General features: G+C 43.4%; 1 protein-coding gene across 2 annotated transcripts in view; it reads left to right on the forward strand.

The window, feature by feature from the left end:
* LOC120998241 (sine oculis binding protein homolog) overlaps positions 1-23,601 on the forward strand; it is a 238,010-nt gene that overhangs the window by 171,667 nt on the left and 42,742 nt on the right. For both annotated transcript variants that reach the window (XM_040428833.1, XM_040428834.1), the window contains one exon: positions 2,326-2,421. In XM_040428833.1, coding sequence (XP_040284767.1) covers positions 2,326-2,421 — 96 coding nt within the window. The remainder of the gene's footprint in view (positions 1-2,325; positions 2,422-23,601) is intronic.

Here is a 23,601-nt window from a genome sequence, read left to right on the forward strand (position 1 = left end):
TTCGCAATGCGATTAATATAACCTGTATTAATCGCCTTGCGATTACAACTTAGATCTGAGTTCCTAATGGTTGTATTGCTAGAATATAACAAAGATTGAGAATATAGTGCTATATTCGTCAATTCTAGCAATACAACCATTAGGAACTCAGATCTAAGTTGTAATCGCAATGCGATTAATACAGGTTATATCAATCGCATTGCGAATTCAACTTAGAGCTGGGTTCCTAATGGTTGTATTGCTAGAATTGACGAATATAGCACTATCAATCTTCGTTATATTCTAGCAATACAACCATTAGGAACTCAGATCTAAGTTGTAATCGTAATGCGATTAATATAACCTGTATTAATCGCATTGCGATTACAACTTAGATCCAGTGGCGTTGCGAGGGGGGTGCGCTGGGTACGGGCTGCACCGGGTGACACCAGTCTGATGGGGTGTCACCCGCGGCCCGCCGGCGCAGGAGTTCTCACTCAGAAGTTCAACTTCTAAACTTCGCAAGCAAGCAAGCACGTCGCGCCATCACGTGGTAAAGGGGGACGGGGGTGTGACTCACTGCAGCCTGGTGAGTGGCGGGGCGCCGCGGCAGCTGCCCTGCAGGAGTCTCTGGTGCCGGGAGGAGGAGGTAGGTAAAGCGTCTCTGACTTTATAGACCAAATTATTTTAATAATACCCCAATAATAATAAGTTAATAACCTAACCCCATTCATAAATTACTGGTGGATTATTATAGAGACGGCCCCAGGCCTGGAGACATAAGGGGTTGGGTTGAACTGGGGGCTGGGGCCACCCGGCCACATTTACTAATCTTTGCTCAGGGGGGCCCTCATAAATATAGACCCACATGGTGTGGACTGGTCATTTTTACTAAGGAATATAGTTTAAACGTTTATGTGCAAAAGAGAAAATAAGAAGTCAGCTCCAATCAGATATCTGCACATAGACCAAGACTCTGGGTCTATGCAGATATCTGATTGGAGCTGACTTTTTTTTTCTCTTTATCTCTTTATTATGGCTTCGGGGGGGGGGGGGGCAGGGGTGACACCATTTTCTACCGCACCGGGTGACACCAGCCATAGCAACGCCAACCATTAGGAACCCAGCTCTAAGTTGAATTCGCAATGCGATTAATATAACCTGTATTAATCGCATTGCGATTACAACTTAGTCAAATTTGTGACACTGCAGCTTCCGAATGAATCTAAAATGGATGCTGTCCAGGAGGTGGGAGGGTCTGGGTGGGAGGGTATGATGCTGATTGGCTGGAATGTGTCTGCTGACTGTGAGGTACAGGGTCAAAGTTTACACAATGATGACGAATAGGGGGCGGACCGAACATCGCATATGTTCGCCCGCCGCGGCGAACGCGAACCAGCGATGTTCGCCGGGAACTATTCGCCGGCGAATAGTTCGGGACATCTCTACTCCACAGAGGACAGAGCTGGAAAGAGGGGTGTGTGTTTTTAATTTTAGGCTATTGATAGGCTTATCCGGGATTTTTTATTGTCTCGGACAACCCTTTTAAGAAACTGATTTTGGTTAGTGATCCATCTTTTCACATTTTGGATGGAAATATCCTCTTATAGAGTGGTATCAAACATAACTGTTTGTGGCAGTTTTATGTTGTTTATGAGCCAAAACCACAAGTGGGTTGGATGGGAACAAGATTTATAAAGGAAGGACTTCTCCTTCCTGCTGCATCCATTTCTGGCTTTGGCTCAAAAACTGCAAAAAAACAATATTTGATACCACGTTCAAACATCCTGGATTTTACTACAGATTCTGCACTGAATATTACACAGCAAACTACTGTTCAATAAAAATCATTAGGGCTTTAAAAACCCCATCTACTGATTGCAGAAAAAAAATGGATTTTGAAATCCATAAATGTTCTAAGATCACAGGTAAGTCATTTTCAGTGGCATCATTGGTGAGGCCATCTTCAAGTTTACACATCTTTTTCATTTTTGCTCTATGATTTATTATAAACTTGGAAATTGAAATAGAAATGTGCCCTAGAGTAGAGGGATCCATTCATCACAATCTAATATGGTAGAATTAAACTAAACTTCTCATCATAAAAGCTTTTAAACTTTCACGTAGATGAGCTGTATGAGATTGTCTGTACTACCATGTTTATTCTGTTCTGCTAACATCAGTCCAATCACCACTTGTGCATGATCCACCTAATGTGTTATGTATTTATTTGACAATTTAGATGTATTATTTTGAATATTTTCTTTTTAAACGTTGCCATTTGTTTGTCATGAATGTAGGTATTTTGTTTCAAGTCCCTAAATAGGCCATTATATTTTCCTTCAGGCTAGAGATGAAGATGGACATGGTGAAAATTTTCCACAGCAACACTATGCTAAGGAAACTCCGAGACTTGCCTTCAAGAATAACTGCGAACTACTTGTAAGAATAATATTACCAATAATAATTTTTTAAACAAGTCGAGATTGTTACTTTAGCAAAGTGTAAATGCTTCAGTTTTATCAAATGAGCAATATACAGTATAGAAGATCAGGCTTAGTTTGTCATTTAAAGGGCATGTGCTAGTTGTTTAAAAATGTCCCCAATGCCACTAAATGTAATAAAATGAAACTATACTCACCAGGTACTCCACTGCTGTTTCCAGCATCGCAGTTTTGGTTCTCCCTGCCATTGTTTGTTTACAAGGTTGCAACGGTGATGTGCTGTTTACCCCATGTGACCACTGCAGCCAATCACTGGCCTAAGCAGTGTCATGTTGTATATTGGGGAGGCCAGTCATTGGCTGCAACAGTTGAGCAATCGTGTAAACAGATCTCGGTGGGGAGGACTGGAGCTGCGGCACTGGATACAGCAGTGGAGTAACTAGTTAGTATAGCTTCATTTTTTTATTACATTTTGGGGAGGTTTTAAGACAGCTCTGACCATCCCATTAACATTCTGTCATATCATGCAGGTTACAGAAACTTAGCAGAAATGTTTGTAAATCTGATGTATTATCTTTCATCCATTAAGTAAATGCCAAATGAATGCCTTCTTTATCTGTACATTTTACAATCAATGCTATATAGGAGCATATTTAGAGAAAGATATTTACTCATAGGAGGTTGGATATGCTCTTCATGAGTTGCTACTCAGTGGTAGTGAAAACCTAGCATTTGTCATATCTTGAGATATCTTTGGTATAGAATCTAATAAAGCTCCATTCCTCCACACACTTGTTAAAGGGAACCTGTCATCAACTTTATGCTGCCCATACTAAAGGCAGCATAACGTAGAGACAGGTGAGTTGATTTCAGCGGTCTGTCGTTTTGAAAATTAAAAATAAGTGGTTGTCGAGAACCAACATCACAATCATTGCAGACTGGACCTGGAAAAGAGTCCCGGCCACCTGAGAAGAGTCGTGGTTATTCATGAATTCCTGCTCTCCGCCCACCTGCTGATGACTGACAGTCTTCTACCTAGTTTTCTCCCTTTCTCTCTAGGAGAGAACTGCCAACCATCAGCAGATGGACGGGGAGAGCAGGAGATTATGAATAACCACGACTCTTCTCAGGTAGATTTGGCTCTTTTCAAGGCCCGGGCTGCAATGGTTATGATGCTGGTTCTTGGCTATTAGCTCATGAGTGACACATTTCTGAAATCCGCTCGTCTGCCACTGCTTTATGCTATCCTCAGTGAGGTCAGCATAAAGTTGATGACAGGTTCCCTTTAAAGTAACACGAAGGTTAAAAACAATACATTGTTCCATGCCTCATTCAGACCTAGATGGGATGTTAAATGACACGGAGACTTTGTATTTGGTGTTCTTTGAATCCATTTGTCACACACCAGCGCCTCAGTCCATGTACCAGACATAATAGTCTATCAATTTTGCCCACAGTCTTTCTTTGCTGCAGCCCTTTCTATCACTGAAATATACAGAAGTGTGTATGAATCAAAGATAGAAGCGACCACGGAGCATTTAGATATCTGTTTGGGGGCAAAAGCTCAGTAATTTTTAATAAACATATTGAGCAATGAAAATGGATTAAAGGGATTCTCCATACACAAAAAAAAAAACAATTAGAACGCTTCTATTAGGACGGAGCAAAACGGAATGCCTTTTAAATGCTTCCGTTTTGCATTCCATCCTATGGATTCTGTTATTTTCCGTTATAACCCTAAAATGAATCCCCACCCTCAAAACATCTGTACAACCTTTAGTAAATACAATTTTCCAGACAAATCACAATGCCTCCTAAAAATGGTGCAAATGCACAATAAAGAACAGCCAAAATTACTTCAATTTTCAGCAGACTTGATACATTAACCCCACGAACTTGAAATATTACCCTGATGATAAATTCCCTCCATACACTTAAAATACTGTATATTTTTAAGATCATAGCCTGTCCTTGGAACATACAGTATATAGTGATGTCTGGTGCTGGTATAATGGCAGTTTAGACATGTTTGTATTATAGGAACAATTATACGATGTCTCAAAGCCTAATACAGTATTCTCATTTTGAGCTTGCGAGTCGGTACTTGTCCATTTAAATCTACTCACATCCATTCTCACATTGAGTCCCATCTAGTGATCAACCAGCCCTTTATGAAATAGACGAAGGATTAAACATACTCTCTGTTTTATACAAATGAACTGTGGAAATGTATGAAAAGGGTAGAATAAATATATTTGCATGTGCACACTTTCCTCTTGTGCTCCCAATGCTAAAACAATAGCTCGGGCCAATGTGTAGTAGCATTAAACAGAGTGGTATCTATCTGTCTGGCACACTGACAGCAGCAATGACTTCTCTGAATGGATTGTCTAATTGCCTGTTTATCTGCAATATTTTCAAGCGTAGTTTGCCAAGACAAGATTTACAGTGAGCTTGAACAGCTAATGTGTTCACATTCGATTATTTTGTGCAGGTCAGAGATTCTCTGCCAGTTTGAGGCTATTTTATTTAGTAGTAAATGGAGATTTTCTGTCATCTGGCAGATATTAAGTTCTCGATGCCGATTTATTTTATACAGTGTATTATACAATCTATTTCACAGGATAAACAGAAATTGCAAACGTTTTATCCTAGTGCTTTATAAGGAGGCTGTTTTTATCTGTACAGTGCGTGAAAGTGGGAACATTGAATATGTGCCAAGGTTCATAGCAATAACTGAAATTATTGTATTATCGACGAGACTTCTCAGGGTGAATTAGTACATCTTCAAGATTACCGTAACAGGATTTTTAATTAAAGCAAGGGATTTGCTGTGGAGATTTGTTTTGCTTGTTTGAAAATCTAGTTATTAGCTTTTTGTTATGTTAGATCTATGTATATTTGGGGTAAAAAGATAATAATTCACTATAGGAACATACTGATGCAACCAGTCCAGGCACCTCCCTCCACACTGGTTCCCATGAACCAGATGGGCAAAAAACTCTAAAAGCTTAGGCTGGGTTAACATTTTTTTTTATTTTTATGAATTTTTAATGCATTTTGTTGCATTTGAAAAACCTTTTGGCTATTCTAATGGCTTAAAAACGCCCTGTATAAACCCAGGCTTAGGGTCCTTCTGTAAGGGCTAATGCTCAGGCAATTATCACCTGATAATTGCCTGATCATTGAGAAAAGGGGAGAGCTGCATTTACATCCAGAAAACATCCCCTCTGTTGGGGGAAGAATGATTGGTACTGTGATCATTCGTCCCCATACAGATTAAGGGGCACATTTATTAAGACCAGCGTTTTAGACATCGGTATTAATAATTCCCTGTGCTGGCTGTGGATCGCCGAAGTTATGTAGAGGCGCCGGCCTCTACATAACTTCGGCATATCCACTGCCGATCTTAAATGTAAGACATATTCCTAGTGGTCTTACACTTAGACCATTTTCTATGCCTAAACTAGGCCAAGATGTAAATGAGATGGGCCTGCCGGCCAATCCCCTTCCCCACCCACACCACACCCCCTTTTTTAGACCTGGCGTGAGTGGGGAAGAAGTCGCAGATTTTGCCGCAACATGGTGTACATATATGTTCGTAAACGGCCCCCTAATTGTTTGCCAGGAGCACATTCACATGGGGTAATCTTTGGAAACAAGCGTTCATTTAAACACTCAATACCAATAATTACCCTGATCCTCAGTCCATGTAAATGGGCCTTTATAAAAATATAGAAGAGTGGAGGTGCATTGTAAAGAGGTTGACATCATCATAATGAAATTTCATAGCAAATTTTCTTGTAATTGAACATGATTGTACATATAATATTGCAAGTTAAACAGATTTTAACTATGAATTCATACAACCTGATAAGTGAATATGATGTGATTTTATTATCTATACTAATAAAAGCCCTGTGTACGTGCTCAGGGCTGTTGTCCATGCGTGCGTGACGATTAGTGAAGTGCGCATGCGCGGCGCACAAACCAATCAGCACACACTCCATCGGATCTGAGTTTTCTCCAATCCGATGGTATATTTTAACTTGAAGCGTCCCCATCACCATGGGAACGCCTCTATGTTAGAATATACCATCGGATTTGAGTTAGATCGTGAAAACTCAGATCCGACAGTATATTCTAACACAGAGGCGTTCCCATGCTGATGGGGACGCTTCAAGTTAGAATATACTAAGAACTGTGTACATAACTGCCCCCTTCTGCCTGGCAGCACCCGATCTCTTACAGGGGGCTGTGATCCGCACAATTAACCCCTCAGGTGCTGCACCTGAGGGGTTAATTGTGCGGATCTCAGCCCCCTGATTGGGTGCTGCCAGGCAGCAGGGGCCAGACCCCCCTCTCTCACCAGTATTAAAAACATTGGTGGCCAGTGCGCCCCCCCCTCCCTCCCCAGTATTAAAAGAATTGGTGGCCAGTGCACCCCCCTCCCTCCCTCCACAGTATTAAAAGCATCGGTGGCCAGTGCAGCCCCCCCTCCCTCCCTCCCCAGTATTAAAAGCATTGGTGGCAGTGGCCACAGGTTAACAACCCCCCTCCCCCCCATCATTGGTGGCAGCGGAGCGGCATTTCCGATCGGAGTCCCAGTTTAATCGCTGGGGCTCCGATCGGTTACCATGGCAGCCAGGACGCTACTGCAGTCCTGGCTGCCATGGTTACTTAGCTTATACTTACATGCTCTGTCTGTGGCCGGCCGGCGCTTCTCTTACTGGTAGGTGACAGGTATAAGCGATGCGCCGCACAGACCTGCAAGCAGCGTTTTGGTGTCCGCCTCCAGAGCGGAATGGAGGTGGAACGGAGCCAAACTGATGCATTCTGAATGGATCCGCATCTATTCAGAATGCATTGGGGCTAAACTGGAGCCTTGAAACGGATCTCACAGGCGGACCCCGAAACGCCAGTGTGAAAGTAGCCTTAGTGAAGTGCGCATGCGCGGCGCACAAACCAATCAGCACACACTCCACACACACACAGCAGGGACCGCCGGCCAATAAAAACATGGCGCATCACATGCAGCCCGGACAGCCCACAGCAGCGCGGCCGTCCAATCAAAGTCGCCGCCTGGACCGCCCACAATTGCGCCAGCCAATAAACACACGGCGCACCACACACTGTACGGACAGCCCACAGCATGGAGCCGTCCAATCACACCATCCCCACAACTGTGCCGCTGGCCAATAACCGCCTCTTATGGTGTGTGGTGTCAGTTGGAGCAGAGTGCATAAGAGGCAGAGTGCATAAGAAGCGCCGCCATTACATGCACAGTGACAGAAAATGCTCTCAGATATACACTGCAGATGCTGCCAGCAGTATTAGCCAGCACCACCAATCAGTGCCAGCAATAATTGCCAGCCATCAATCACTGCCACCAGTCACAGTAACAGCAGTCAGTGCCAGCCCTATCAGCCACCAGTCACAGTGCCCACCATCTCAGCACCACCAGTCAGTGCCAGCAGTCAGTGCGAGCTGTATCAGCCACCAGTCACAGTGCCAGTGGTCTCAGCACCACCAGTCAGTGCCAGCAGTCAGTGCCAGCCTTATCACCCACCAGTCACAGTGACAGCAGTCTCAGCATCAACAGTCAGTGTCAAGAGTATTAGCCACCAGTCACAGTGACAGTGGTTTCTGCACCACCAGTTAGTGCCAGCTCTATCAGCCACCAGTCACAGTGCCCGCCGTATTAGCACCACCAATCAGTGCAAGCTGTATCAGCCACCAGTCACAGTGCCAGTGGTCTCAGCACCACCAGTCAGTGCCAGCCGTATCAGCCACCAGTCACAGTACCAGCAGTCTCAGCACCACGTGGCACTGCCAGTCGTCTCAGCCACCAGTCAGCGCCAGCTGTTTCAGCCATCAGCTGCAGTCTCAGCACCACCAGTCAGTGCCAGCAGTTCGTGCCAGCCATCTCAGGCACCAGTCACAGTGCCCACAGTCTCAGCACCACCAGTCAGTCCTAGCAGTCAGTGCCAGCTGTATCAGCCACCAGTCACAGTGCCAGTGGTCTCAGCACCACCAGTCAGTGCCAGCCGTATCAGCCACCAGTCACAGTGACAGCAGTCTCAGCACCACCAGTAAGTGCCAAGTGTATTAGCCACCAGTCACAGTGACAGTGGTTTCAGCACCACCAGTTAGTGCCAGCTCTATCAGCCACCAGTCACAGTGCCAGTGGTCTCAGCACCACCAGTCAGTGCCAGCCGTATCAGCCACCAGTCACAGTGACAGCAGTCTCAGCACCACGTGGCACTGCCAGTCGTCTCAGCCACCAGTAAGTGCCAGCTGTTTCTGCCATCAGCTGCAGTCTCAGCACCACCAGTAAGTGCCAAGCGTATTAGCCACCAGTCACAGTAACAGTGGTTTCAGCACCACCAGTTAGTGCCAGCTCTATCAGCCACCAGTCACAGTGCCAGTGCTCTCAGCACCACCAGTCAGTGCCAGCCGTATCAGCCACCAGTCACAGTGCCAGTGGTCTCAGCAAAACCAGTCAGTGACAGCTGTATCAGTCACCAGTCACAGTGCAAGTGGTCTCAGCACTACCAGTCAGTGGCAGTCATATCAGCCACCAGTCACAGTGCCTGCAGTCTCAGCCAAAAGTCAGTGCCAGTGACGCATATTACAGCTACATATAAGTCAGTATTACAGTAAGAGAAAATATTATCCTATATAATAAAATCTCTATGTACGTGCGCGTCCGTGCATGTGTGCCGATTTGTTAAGTGCGCATGCGCGGCACGCTGGCCAATCGGCATGCACGTACTGACACCGCCTGCAGCGCCCTTACATGTGCGTCCGGCGGCAGTCTCTGTGAGTGGAGGTGAGAGGCCACATCTATCCCTATGTGCCGTCCCCTGTCATCCCGAGCTGCAGGCAGCTGACGCGGGGAAACTTCCCTGCCCCCTTCCTCCCCCTATTACTCTGACTACATCTGTACACTCCGGCCATGACATTAAAGAGAGTTAGGGAGGGGGCTACAGGGAATATATTGTAGATATAGAGGGGATACAGGAGGAAATACATTGTACTGTATACATATTACACTCCAACCTCCATCATATTATACTCCAACCCCCATCATTGTACACATATTATACTCCAACCCCCATCATTACACTACAGCCCTCATTGGAGTGTAATATGTGTGTAATGATGGGGGTTGGAGTGTATAATGATGGGGGTATAATGATGCTGATGGGTCCCTGCGCCACGCATGCCCACTATAACAAACGGAACACAGACGCAATAAAATCCCTGTGTGAGTGCCCTGTGTCCGTGTGTGTGTGCCGTTTGTTATACTGGGCATGCGTGGCGCGGGGACCTATCAGCACACATCGCTCCACACGCCGCCCGCACCTGCGCCCAGCTCCGCCATGACTCCTCCTCCCCCTCCAGCTTCATCTGCAGACTCCTTACACCCCAGGATTCCCATCATTATACACATAGTACACTCCAACCCCCATCATACACACATATTACACTCCAACCCCCATCATTACACACATATTACACTCCAACCCCCATCATTACACACATATTACACTCCAATCCCCATCATTACACACATATTACACTCCAACCCCCATCATTACACACATATTACACTCCAATCTCCATCATTACACTCCAATGAGGGCTGTAGTGTAATGATGGGGGTTGGAGTGTAATATGTGTACAATGATGGGAGTTGGAGTGTAATACATGTGTAATGCTCTCTGCCTGTGATAGCTTCCCTCACTTGCTACTGTGCGGCCATTTCCTGACTTTGGTGGGCGGGGTTAGGGTGAGATAGGAGCGAGTAGGATGCGGCCGCTGCGGGGACTAACATGTGCCCCCTGTGCTGACAGATACCCGGGGTCCAGAATCGGAGGTCCCCATCCCCAGTGCTCCCAGCTTTGTCCTCCCAGGCTCTTTGGGAGTTCTATGAACTCCAGGATGCAATGCTGCAGCAGGTACGGGCCACTCTCTGCCCGGTGCGCAGGTGTGGGCAGTGCGTAAGGGTGTCGGTGTAGGATACGTTGTGGCAGGCGGCGGTTGTTGGGCCCAGATCCCGAGGTGTCGGTCAGCTGCAGAGGAAGCCGGAGGGGTAGGAGGAGGCACGGTGGAGCTGGGCACAGCAGCGGGCCGATGCGCAGGGGTGGGCGGTGCGTGTGGAGTGCCGTGTGTTGATTGGTCGCCGCGCATGCGCACTTAACTAATCGTCACACATGCACGGTCGCACACGCACACAGGGACTTTATTATAAAGGATATATATCTACTATAATAAAAGCCCTGTGTGCATGCTCACGGCTGCGTGTCCGTGCGTGTGTGGCAATAATTGAACTGTGCACGTGCTGCCCAATCACCGCCACCCCACACGCAACCGCGCCGCCCACACCAGCACGCACGGCGCACCGACCAATCATCATACGACGCTCCGCACGCCGCCCGCACCTGCCAGGCAAATCGCCGCCGCTCGCAGGTTATGGTGTGCTCTCCACGTCGGAGCGCCGCCATTACTGTTCGTGCATCACACAGCCGCACAGTCCCAGCACGCTCAGCCACAGACAGCAGCCGCTGCCATCAGTCAGTGCCACCAGCCACAGCCTCCAGTCACAGTACCAGCAGTCTCAGCCATCAGTCACAGGAACCAGTCACAGTGCCATCAGTCACAGGCACCAGTCACAGTGCCAGTCACAGTGCCAGCAGTCAGTGCCAGCTGTTTCAGCCATCAGTCAGTGCCACCAGCCACATCATCAGTCTCAGCCATCAGTCAGTGCCACAGCAACCAGTAACAGTGCCAGCAGTCTCAGCCACCAGTCAGTGCCACCAGCCTCATCACCAGTCAAAGTGCCAGCAGTCTCAGCCACCAGTTAGTGCCAGCAGTCTCAGACACCAGTTAATGCCAGCAGTCTCAGCCACCAGTCGCTGCTAGCAGTCTCAACCACCAGTTGCTGCCAGCAGTCTTAGCACCACCAGTCAGTGCCAGCCATCTCAGCCACCAGTCAGTGCCATTTAAGGCCTCTTTCACATGACCGTATGGCTTTTTCAGTATTTTGAGGTCCGTTTTTCACGGATCCGATGTTCCATTTTTTTTGTTTCCGTTGCGTTTGTGTTCCGTTTTTCTGTATGGCGTATACAGTGTACAGTAATTACATAGAAAAAATTGGGCTGGGCATGACATTTTCAATGCATGGTTCCGCAAAAACGGAACGGATACGGAACACATACGAAGTACATTCCGTATGTGTTCCGTTTTTTTTGCAGACCCATTGACTTGAATGGAGCCACGGAACGTGATTTGCGGGCAATAATAGAACATGTTCTATGTTTCAACGGAACGGAAAAACGGAAATACAGAATGCATACGGCGTACATTCCGTTTTTTTTGCGGAACCATTGGAATAAATGACCGTATACGGAACGCAAAAAACGGCCCGCAAATTGAAAAAAAAACGGTTGTGTGAAAGAGGCCTAATATAGACTGTTCCTACTGTTATAGCGCCCGTTATTGTAACGGGCTTAATGTCTAGTATATTATAATTCTGTATCGGAAAAATGCCTTGCTATTGGTGAGACACCCATAATCTGCCTTCTAAGCTGGATGGACTTCCAAAGCAAGCATTCAGATTGCAAGCATTCAATTATTTTTTTCTAGTTTATCTTTGATTAGGTTGCAACATGGATTGATTTGAGTGATACCAGTTATTTGTACACCGCTGTGGTGTATGTTGGTTGGTCTAGTAATCTGATGACATACCAACATTATTGGAAGGGGTAGACTACTTCCAATCACGTGGGCCTGTGTCAACATGTCATCATATCGGCAACACCTATATCTAGGAACACATAACTATGTTCTCAATCTGTGAATTGGCACACTTCTCTAAGAAGATGTATATTAGTAAGTATCTCAACATGGATAATGGATCATTGGCATATAATTGCATGCACTGGATAACCCCTTTAAAAGCCTATAAAGAATATGGTATAATGATTATTGTATAAGTAAATGGAGTCACATTCTGAAACACCATGATTTAATTAGTTATATATTTTACCTGTATTTCAAATATTTTATTAAAACCATTGAGATCTTCTAAAACACAATATAATATAATGATTGCTAATAAAAATCATACCACATATATATCCCAGATCCCGTGCTAATAGTGTGACATCATTGTTCATAACATATAGTTAACCAGTTATTTATACAATTCATTAGTTTACTAGTTAATTTTCTGAAATAGAATTCAATATAAGCAGTACACGTATATGCTACAGGTATAGTAAAAGGTTTTAAAATATAACTAGAGCTGTAACTCACATCTAATTTCTTGTACAGATCGGTGAAATCCACAAGGGCTCTTCCTGGCACAATTCAGAGAGCCTGTGCTAATGGCCTGTCAGGCGAAATTTCAATTCAGGAGGATTGAAAGTGCTTTCTTACCTTCAGGGTTTTACTGGTTATTTTGCCGCTTGTTTATTGCTGGCTGTATGGCCTCTTTATCTCTAAAAATGAACATGCTCTAAGGGAGCTGCCAGGCTGGATAGAGGGGATTCACAAAAGGAGCTTGTGGAACTCCCAACAGTATAGGTTTTGTGCATTTTTGTTAAAGGTGGTTTGAATCCATAGCGTTAAAGTTTTAGTACTATATTCAGTTTTTTGCCTCCGGCTTAGTATTTACTTGGCTTAGACTGGGAATCTTAAAATGTATGTAGATGCTGTCACAATTGTATTGAAGCTTTATGGTCACTAGACATCTAGACATCAAAGTCAAATACGAATGAAGTTATTACCATAATTTAATCAGAAATCCTATAATGCCACTAAAGTCACCCCCAGTTAAGAAATCACAAGTATTACTTACTTGACAGTATGGGACAGTATAGGTTCAGCCGTCTTTTTCAGGCTATATGATAGACCAAGCTTCTGAATAAATGAGACTGTTGGTTTTGGTCCAGAAATGTTGTCTTGTGTACCATTAGAGTTTGCCTCTTTAGGTGTTTGGATGCAGTTTTTTGAAGCCAAAGCCAGGAGCAGATCATTAACATAGGACTCAAATAAAGGAAAGAGTGAGTCTTCTCCCCTTTTTGAATCCATCCCTGGCTTAAAAATCTGCATCCAATAACCGCAACCTAGAAATCAAGCCCTAGATAGTTTTGCCCACTTTTACAATTGTGGCACAAATTTGCATTGCAAAGGAAGCCAACTAATAGGTGATATAAAGTTAAACAAAGGGTCTAGCTGTGCAAAAAATGTATCTTCCAGCCTTAGCTTCTGTGATAAATATGGCGGATCTTTAGACTGCCTATCTATGCTGTCTACATTTTTGACAGGATCAGTAAATTTGTCCCTGTGTTCTTATATGTAATAAAGTTCTAAACTAGCTCTTAATTTGGTAAATGAATTAATAAATGAGTTGAGGCAACCCATGTTTTGCTTCATGGTTTCTTCAGAGTGAATTCCACCCAAAATGAATTATTTAGGGTTTCAGTTGGCTTGGAGGAATCACTGGATTTTAACCATTTGTAAGAAACACCGTAGTGAAAAGTGGCTCCCCAGTTGTCCTAGTGGATAGGTGCACTCCCCTCAGCACCCCCTGTGCTGTGGCGAAGTAGTCTCTATATTTGGCAATACATGTGTATTGGTTGGATATAATTAATTAATTTGATTAGACAAATAGACAATAAACATTGACCCATAAAATCTCATTAAAAACTTTAAAACAACAACGGGGTGTAAATGTGCTAAATCAGCAACAAGCTAAAAACCATATAGTATAGACCCGTAATAGCTATATATAGTGATGAGATCCTCTGTGTTACAGTGGCCAGTGTTTACTCTGGCAGGTGGAAAATATGCGGACCCCAAGGTGATATACTCAAAATGTTATGAGCTATATCAGCTCCGCGATTAGTCTATAATGTTAAAGTTAATAACACAGCGGTCGCCATATTCCAACTTGAACCAGCCTTGCAGTGAGTGTCCGTCTAAGTCTTAAAAGTCGTTTCTCACCGCTCCAGGGCTCATCCTATATCCAGGTTCTCTCACTGGAAGTAGGTGCAGGGGGTCCGGGATCCGACCGTTAGCTTTTCTTGTGGTTATAGTCAGGCAATACAGGATTTTCTCCTAGTTTTTCCCTGCAAGGACCTACGTGGCGTCCCACGTGGTCTGCGGCACCCCTTGTGACGTATCAGCTGATGTGTCACGTGTCTCCGGAGGTGTGTCTTTAGTTCCGCGTTCGAGAGCAAGTGATTATGCAGTAATTTTGTTTTGTAATCTTTGTTGTAGATGATCTCAGAACACTGGTATTCTTGAAGCCGCTATTCTTTTTAACCCTCACTGTTCAGTGCCAGACGCTTTTCGGGGTTAAAGGTACCCCTTCCTCAGTGGATTTTGACCATACCTAGAAAAAAATTAACAGACCCAGATGAGCTATAGAAGTATGATTTCTGGAAACCTTTTACAAGTGTTTAATATGAATAAAATGTCACCATAATGGGTACATAAAAACTCTCTACTTCAGCTTATCTTATGTTCTCGGTGTCTATGATAAGTGCATTTGGATATATATTTATACATTTCTGTCTTCTACTGATTTTGAGCAGTCTATGATATTGAACATTTAGTTATAGCCTTAGAAACTTCTTTCCTATTCATAAATCTGCATGAGAAGTCATCATAACCTCCCATTCTGGTTACTAGCTTTACTTGGGCCAAAATTCTTCCTCCTTGCTTCCACAATTGAACTGTTGGAAGTGAATACATCTAAACAAAAAGCTTGTAATTTTAAGTAACTTGCTACGTCATCCAGCTGTGCTCTCCCTTTGTGTATTGTAGCTCAGCTTTTCTGACAAACTGCTGATAAAGACATCATTGTTCTGTTGTCAACATGATGCCAACCTCCTCCTTTTTGAGCATAGTGAGGAGTTGTCACCAGAAACCACCAATCACAAAAAAGTGTACCCTAGATGGTGCTCAAGACTGAGGACAAAGCAAATTTAAAATGATAGATGCTAAACATTTTATAACAATAAGTAATAACACATTGAGTTGGCTTGAGCTGCAAATGGTTTTATGATAAATTGGTCCTTTATCACGTTGCTGGAACTTTTTCCTTAGCAGTAGAAAGTGATCTTTTTTCAGGGCCTCAAAACTTACTGCTTAGTTATTACGCACCTCTGTTTTGCTGACCTAGAAGCAGGAATCTTAATTGTGTCATGCGATCCTTACCATTTCATTCACATGTCAGCACTTAGAATTGATGATTGAAGTATTTTTTCATTGAGCTGGTATTACAGTCTCAAAGTACAAAGGAATTAGTTTATTATTACGAATGATTAATGATACGGCTTTAGCATATTCAATATGTGTAATGTATATTTACACTTTAGAACTGAAAGAGTTTGATTATTCTGATTCAATACACCCAACAGCGTCAAACCAATCCCTTTGCATCTCATAAGCCTACTAAACACATTTGCACTCATGCAATTGATCCAGGTCTCTCCTTGATCTAAGAAGGCAAATGTAGGCAAATCTAAATTCAAAGTCCATTATAGTGTATTCAGACGAAGGTGTGGTTCTTAAACACGCAGCATATAGCATATGTGTTTTTGCCACTATCTGCTGTAGTTTTGTGGTTTTTAATGAATTTTACCTGTGTGAGCTGTGGTACAGCAGCAGTTAGCAGTAAAAATGCATGCATTTTTCTTGCTGCTACGCTGCATCTAAATGCACACATATTGACCAAAGCACTGCAGATTTGCAATATTTGCATGTAGCAAATCCATAGCAATTTACAGTACTAGCCAAATGGATGAGATCTGAAGAAATCTCATTAAAAAAAAGACAGCGTAAATTGACCCGCAGCTGCTTCAAGTTACGCCTCTGCTTGATATCAAATTCCCATAGCAGTTAGCTTTCCAGAATTTCAAATAAAACTACATTCTTATAGACTCAAGGTGAGATATACTAAGCTAAATGTTCCAGAATGATATCTCTAGATAGGTGGCCTGCACACATTTATTATGTGTTTTAGACTCTTTTGGCACCTCACACTGCAGTGTGACTTTGAGAGATATTGGGAGTGACATTGTGGGAACGGCATAGATTAAACATGAACCAATGTGAGCCAAAATTGTGCCAACATTTTACAAAAATGGTTGTGTAAAATTAGATAGAAGTGTCTAACATGTGAAGCTAGATGCACCAAATTTATAATAGAGCATAAGCCACTGTGATCAATAAAATACATCTTTAGACCGCCTGGTTGGAGGTTACACTGTCCCAATATTAGACACAATTAGTAAATTCCCCCTTGTGTCAGATGTTCTAGAAGGAGATTCCTTCAGGGAAATCTTCTCCAGATAGATACCCTACTGTTATTCTTTCTAATTAATTTCTGAAGACTTCTAATGACTTCCCTGAAGAACATTTAACATAATAAAAGAAGAAAAGACCATTTACATTAATGAAGAGCAATGCAATGGGCCTACATATGTCTGTCTTTTTATATAATGAATCTGTATTGAATAAATGCAGCTGGTCTGTCTCAGAAGACCTTTGCATTGTAGGACGCACCTGCAGTGATCCGCTTCTTGGAAAGCACATACTACTCTTCTGCTCAGCAGTTACCATTAGGAAATGTGTTCTGACATTGTGACATATACTGTATGCAGAGGAATATTTAGAGACACCTATTTAAGAACATCATTATTGCCACTTTTTCCAACCAATGCAGTTTGACGTTTACAGAATTGCCATTTAATGTTCCCTGAGAAACAGGATGTTAATAATGCAGAAATCTTGCAAGTGGGTGGAATATCAAATACCATTTGGATGACTTACTTATACTTTTCATGAAGGAGGCAATAATTCCATCAATTTTAGGTTGGTGACTTGTGTAAATGGATGTAGCAAGTAATTGGATATTGAATTAATCCTTGTGATGATAGAATAAGCAAGCAATAAAGTAGAATATTTCAGGTTATGGTCATGTTTATCTAAACTATATTTTGGTATAATAATTTTGCCTACTATACTGTAGATATCTGATGGATGCATCTGTTTATAGCAGGCATGCTCAGCCTGTGGACCTCCAGCTGTTGCAAAACTACAACTCCCAGCATGCCCAAACAGCCTACAGCTATCAGCTTACAGCAGGGCATTGTGGAAGTTGTAGTTTTACAACAGCTGGAGGGCCGCAGGTTGAGCATGCCTGGTTTATAGCATGCATACTTATTTCTGGAATATTTTGTATTAGTGTTAATACTTTGTGGGATCCTGGTTTGTGGTGTCTCCATACCATATCTGCTCACCCGATATTTACACACTAACTATAGTGTTGAGGTATAACCAGCATACAGTTGCAGGGTTTCTAAATAATAAAGATGGTGGCAGCACTGTTCAATCTCTTCTGTTGTAGTTAGCAAGCATCGTGCCCTAATAATTAGCTACAAAGCAGACAGCTATACAAGGCCAAACAGCATCCAGGTAAATACTTTTAAACAGCATCCGGGTCTACTGCAGTTAATGGTATTGTCTACATCCCTGGTGATCTAGTATAGTCAAAGGGTTAATGTTTTATACCTGGTGGTCTAGGACAGTAAAGTGGTTAATGTCTGTATGCCAGTAAAGGTGTTAGTGTTAATATTCCTGGTGGTCTAGGGCAGTGAAAGGGTTATGGGTGGTGGACGGGTTAATGTTAATAACCTTGGTAGTTTAGGACAGTCAAGTGGTTACATTTTACATTCCTGGTGGCAGGCAGTGGAAGAGTTAACGGTGCGTTTCCCAGGATCCACTGTTTATAACGCATAATATGGCAAAATGATCTGACGTATAAAAAAAAAAAAAGCTATGGCTATGAATGTGAGAAGGGTTGTGGATGGGGAAGCAGAGTTTGCCTGTATGTGGCCCTGAAATTCCTTATGGCAGCCCTGTGTGACATGAAATCTGTTGTATTTGGTTTGTGCCTATCATCTGCTGTTCAATGAGTTACAAATTTGGTTGCTTGAAAAAAGCAGGGTAATCTTGTTGGAGGTTTAGATAGTACTGTCATTGCACATGTATTTTCTCTATCCATTTAGATACCCCACAGGTGATATCTACACAGGTTATTTCAGTGTCATACTTTTAGACTGGCGCTTGTACCAAGGGCAAAGACTACAAGGTTCTTGATTTGGATCCTCCTTTGAAATGGTTCTCCAGGCTTTTAATATTGATGACCTACCCTCAGGATAGGTCATCAATATCAGACCGGCGACACCCAGCACCCCTGCCGATCAGCTGTATGAGGAGACTCCTGTCTCCCGCCTCTCCTGATCTGGGTTTTGTCATAGACAAAGCAGCAGCAGGATGAGAGACGGCAGATGGTACGTGAACACTGCGCGCACCTAATCATACAGCTGATCGGTGGCGGTGCTGGGTGTCAGATCCCCGCTGATCTGATATTGATGACCAGGGGCGGACTGGGAACTTAAGTGGCCCTGGAAAAAAATACTAAAAGTGGCCCTGTTTTGTAATGGGATCCAAAATGATGGAAGGTAGGGCCAGCAATACCATATAGCGGCACATTATACCACCCCAACAGAGCCAAATACCACAGTACATCACAAAATACTGCCAGCAGCAGAACAAAATACAACCTCAAAAAATTCCACTGGCCGGCCGTGAGGAGGGCCCAGGCAGCCCCCTGGGCATCTGCCCACTGAGAAATCTCCCTGTAAGGTCTATGGCCAATCCGCCCCTGTTGATGACCTACCCTGAGGATCGGTCATCAATATTAAAAGCCCGGAGAATCCCTTTAATTTCTTTATTGGTTCTGATAAATTCTCATCACTTGTGTTTTTTGCATGACAGTCCTGGATTTAGGACAAAAGAGAATGTCAGACAAGGACTAGAGGAATGACTCAATGGACTGACTTGTGGTCTCCACACTTGATGGATTTTTTTTTTTATAGTGAGTATTCTAAAAGGGGTTAAAAAATAAAAGAAATCAACATCTACATTTGTACTCTAAATTACATCCCCTCACATTTTATCAGTTTTGGTGTGATTGCTTTATTGTAATTGAGCCTTGCAGCATGTATATTACATGATATTCTTAAATGCTGTGCTATTCTAACACCTAAGGTCAAATTTGGAAACATTTTTTAATGTGTGGAAGCAATTAACCATCATTGTGTTACACTAGTCAAGCACTTTAAAATAAATCCAAAAAGTAGAGATTATTTTAACACTTCGAGGCACCTTAACAATAAAGTGATTAACAGGTGCTTTCTACATGTGTATCACCTCTCACTTAGCATCACGTTTCTACGATACTGTTGTTATCATGACTGTACCAGATGCATTTGGTGCACTTAGAGCAGGCATGCACAACCTGCGGCCCTGCAGCTGTTGTAAAACTACAACTCCCACAATGCCCTGCTGTAGGCTGATAGCTATAGGCTGTTTGGGCATGCTGGGAGTTGTAGTTTTGCAACAGCTGGAGGGCCGCAAGTTGAGCATGCCTGACTTAGAGGAATGTGCGCTGATTGTGGATATAGGTTAACAACTTTAAATATTATGTTTAAAGGTATAATACTGGCAAAACAATAAGATCTGCTTACTCTTCTGTCTATCAATGTCTATTCCCCCATTTTTGCCTGTGTCTCATCATAAATTAGTCACATCCTCCTGCAGCACAGGAGATATCATAGACAGGCGTAAAATGATACTACACAAAAATATAACATTCAGTACACACTACATACAGTATAAGGGTTACGTAATAATGAAAAGTAATCGAACCTTCCTGCATAGCACAAAGGTAACAAAACAGTGCCATCACTGATATTAAGTCACATTAATTATTATTATTATTATTGACAATATTAGGGTTATGATAAAAATTACGGTTATGGTTAAAATTATGATTTTTTTGTGGCTTTCAGTGTTTTTTCCAAGAGTTCAATGGGTGTTTTAGTTACTGCCTGTCCCTCTTCTATTGTGTTATTGACTGTAAGCTATGCCTAAGGCAAAAAGTCAATATCAGCTAAAACCAGAACTTGCCCCCAACACATTTTTGGTCATTAATGCAATTATATCTGTCAGCTGTATTATGGAACCAAAACATTTATTTTCTTACTGTAATTTTGCTGAAAATGTATTTGTCTGATTCCATGTGGAAATGCATTAGAGGTGGATCGGTAAAAAAAAGTACACTATAAGAAGTATTTGTGAGAAAAATATAATTAAAAGGGTATTTCCATATTAGCCATTCAAGAAATTGGAATAACCAAGTAGCCGACACTGTAACTCTCATAGCAGCGAATGGCAGCTGTGCAAAACGTGTAGCACCGCATGCTTTTTCCGGTAACTTGATGTGTTTATAATCAATCAGCGCATATCCAAGCCATCCTACCCAAACATCGGACAGTGTAATACTGCCTGTCCTGCTAGGTTTCTCCATAGATAACAACTTGCTGAGGGGCGCTGCAGGGGGACACTTTGTGATCAGTTAAAGGGGTTGTCCGGGTTCAGAGCTGAACCCGGACATACCTCCATTTTCACCCCGGCAGCCCCCCTGACTTGAGCATCGGAGCAGTTCATGCTTCGATGCTCTCCTTTGCCTTGTGCTAAATCGCGCAGGACAAAGGCATTTTTTGGAGATCTGGTGACGTACCGGGGCTCTCTATGGGGCTGCCAGGAAGCCCGGTGACGTCACCGGCACTGATGTGCGGGATCTAGCACTGCCCTAGCCAGTAAAATGGCTAGGGCAGCGCTAAAGCCCGCCCATCAGAGCCGGTGACGTCACCGAACACAGTCCCAGGTGGAAGTTTCCGCCCGGCAGTGTGTTATTGAAAACAAAAGAGACCTTGCCCTGCGCGATCTAGCGCAGCGCAAGGGAGTGCATCGGAGCAGGAGATGCTCCGATGCCAACATCAGGGGGGCTGCCTGGGTGAAAATAAGGGTATGTCCGAGTTCAGTTCTGAACCCGGACAACCCCTTTAATGCCAACGGAGTCTGGATCCATCTATCAGTATGTACAGAATATGTACACATCCACGTTTAACTGTGTAGTGAACTATGTTGTTATAATTGTGCACATAGAGGGTCATATCATTAATGCATGAAATTATTTTTATTATGATTCTTGATAAAAAAAAAAAAATCTCTGTAGGAATTGTCCCTAGCAGCAAGTGATTGACTTCAAGTTACCTTTAAATGGAGTTATCTTCCACTGCCTCTGTGCACAGACTTAGTTGACCAGAGGATCCACCGGTACCCCAGTGGGCTAGTCCAACCAACAGTTACATTGAGAAGATTATGTTGGGGCATTTAAATGAAGGTATACATTTTTTCTTAAGTATGGTGTTTTTTCTTGCTTTTATTTCTGCATGAGGATGAAAGGGGTTGTCCGGCCATATATATTGATGATCTATCCTCAGGATAGGCCATTAATATCAGATCAGCGAGGGTCCAACACCTGGTACCCCCACCGATCAACTGTTTGAAGAGGAGGGGAACCTTTATTTTATTTTTTAAAAACATACAAATTAGGGTTGTCACGATACCAAAATTTTGATTCGATTTCGATACTATAAAAAAGTATTGCGATACTTGATACCATTCAATATCACGCAACAAAAAAAAACAACAAAAAAGCGTGTGCATTCCGCATTTTATGGAACGTTCGGCCCATAATAGAACAGTCCTATCCTATTTTTTGGGGGGTACAAGGTACAAAAAAATGGTGAATTGCACAGTTTTTTTTTTTTCTGTTACGGCGTTCACCGCATAGGAGATATTTTTTTATATTTTAATAGTTTGGCTTTTTCGGATGAGGCAATATATGATATGTTTATTTATTGTTTATATGTAAAATTGGGAAAGGGGGTGATTTATACTTAATATTTTGGTGGGTTTTTTAAAAACTTTTTTTAACTTTTTATTTAATACCTATTTTCCCCCTTAGGGGCTAGAACCTGGGATCTTTTGATCCTGTGACCTATTCACCCTAATAGAGCTCTATTAGGGTGAATAGGACTTCACACTGTCCCTGCTTCCCTGTGCTTTGTGCACACAGCTGCAGGGAGCTTACCATGGCAGCCAGGGCTTAAGTAGCATCCTGGCTGCCATGGTAACCGATCGGAGCCCCACCATTACACTGCTGGGGCTCCGATCGGAACTGCCACTGCACCACCAATGGAGGGGAGGGGACCCTGTGGCCACTGCCACCAATGATTTAATACTGGGGGGGCTTGGGGGGAGCACACTGCCCCACCAATGATTATAAAACAGGAGAGGTTGGGGGGGATGCACTGCGCCAACAATGATTTAATACTGGGGTTGGGGGGAGGGCGCACTATGCCACCAATGTTTTTAATACTGGGGGGACGCACTGAGACACCAATGAAAATAACTAATCTTTAATACAAATACAGGAGGCCGGCTGCAGAATCACATAGCCGACACCTGACCTCTATGACAGGGAGCTGCGATCAGCGCAGTGCCGCACCTGAGGGGTTAACTGCCGCTGATCACAGCTCCCTGTCATAGAGGTCGGTTGCCGGCTATGTGATTCTGCAGCCGGCACCCGCCTCCTATATTTGAATTAATGGGCGAGTTATCTTCATTGGTGGCTCAGTCTCCACAGCTCCTCCCCTCCTCCTCCCCTCTCTCCAGTCATTGGTGGCAGCAGCAGCGGCACAGGGGGAGGGAGAGACTGCTTCCTTCTGCCCTGTGCTGTTGAGAGAACATGGCGCGCTTTGAGAGCAGCGCGTGCCATGTTCTACGATACAGTAGCGCAGCCTAGTATAGGTGAATGTCAAATCCCGGTATCGAATTGATACTGGTACAAAAGAATTGATTGGGTATCATTAATTCGATACCTGGTGCAACCCTTATACAAACCTGCTCATTCTGGGTTTAGGAGACTGTTTGGTTGCTCAGTGATATGGAAGGCTCAGTCACCAAGTAGGACAGTCTACTGGACTCCTAAGCATAGAACGAACAAAGGTTTATATGAATAAATTGCTAGTTCTTTAAATTTTTTCGTACAAAACTTTAAATCAGTTCAGCTCATTCTGTCCACTGATGGGACTACATGCTGTGCATTACAGGGATCTGATTTTGTGATAGGATGTCATTATATTTGAATAGTCTTTATTTTTTATTATACAGCAATGTCACA

Source organism: Bufo bufo, chromosome 4 (assembly GCF_905171765.1).
Source record: "Bufo bufo chromosome 4, aBufBuf1.1, whole genome shotgun sequence".
NCBI lineage: Eukaryota > Metazoa > Chordata > Amphibia > Anura > Bufonidae > Bufo > Bufo bufo.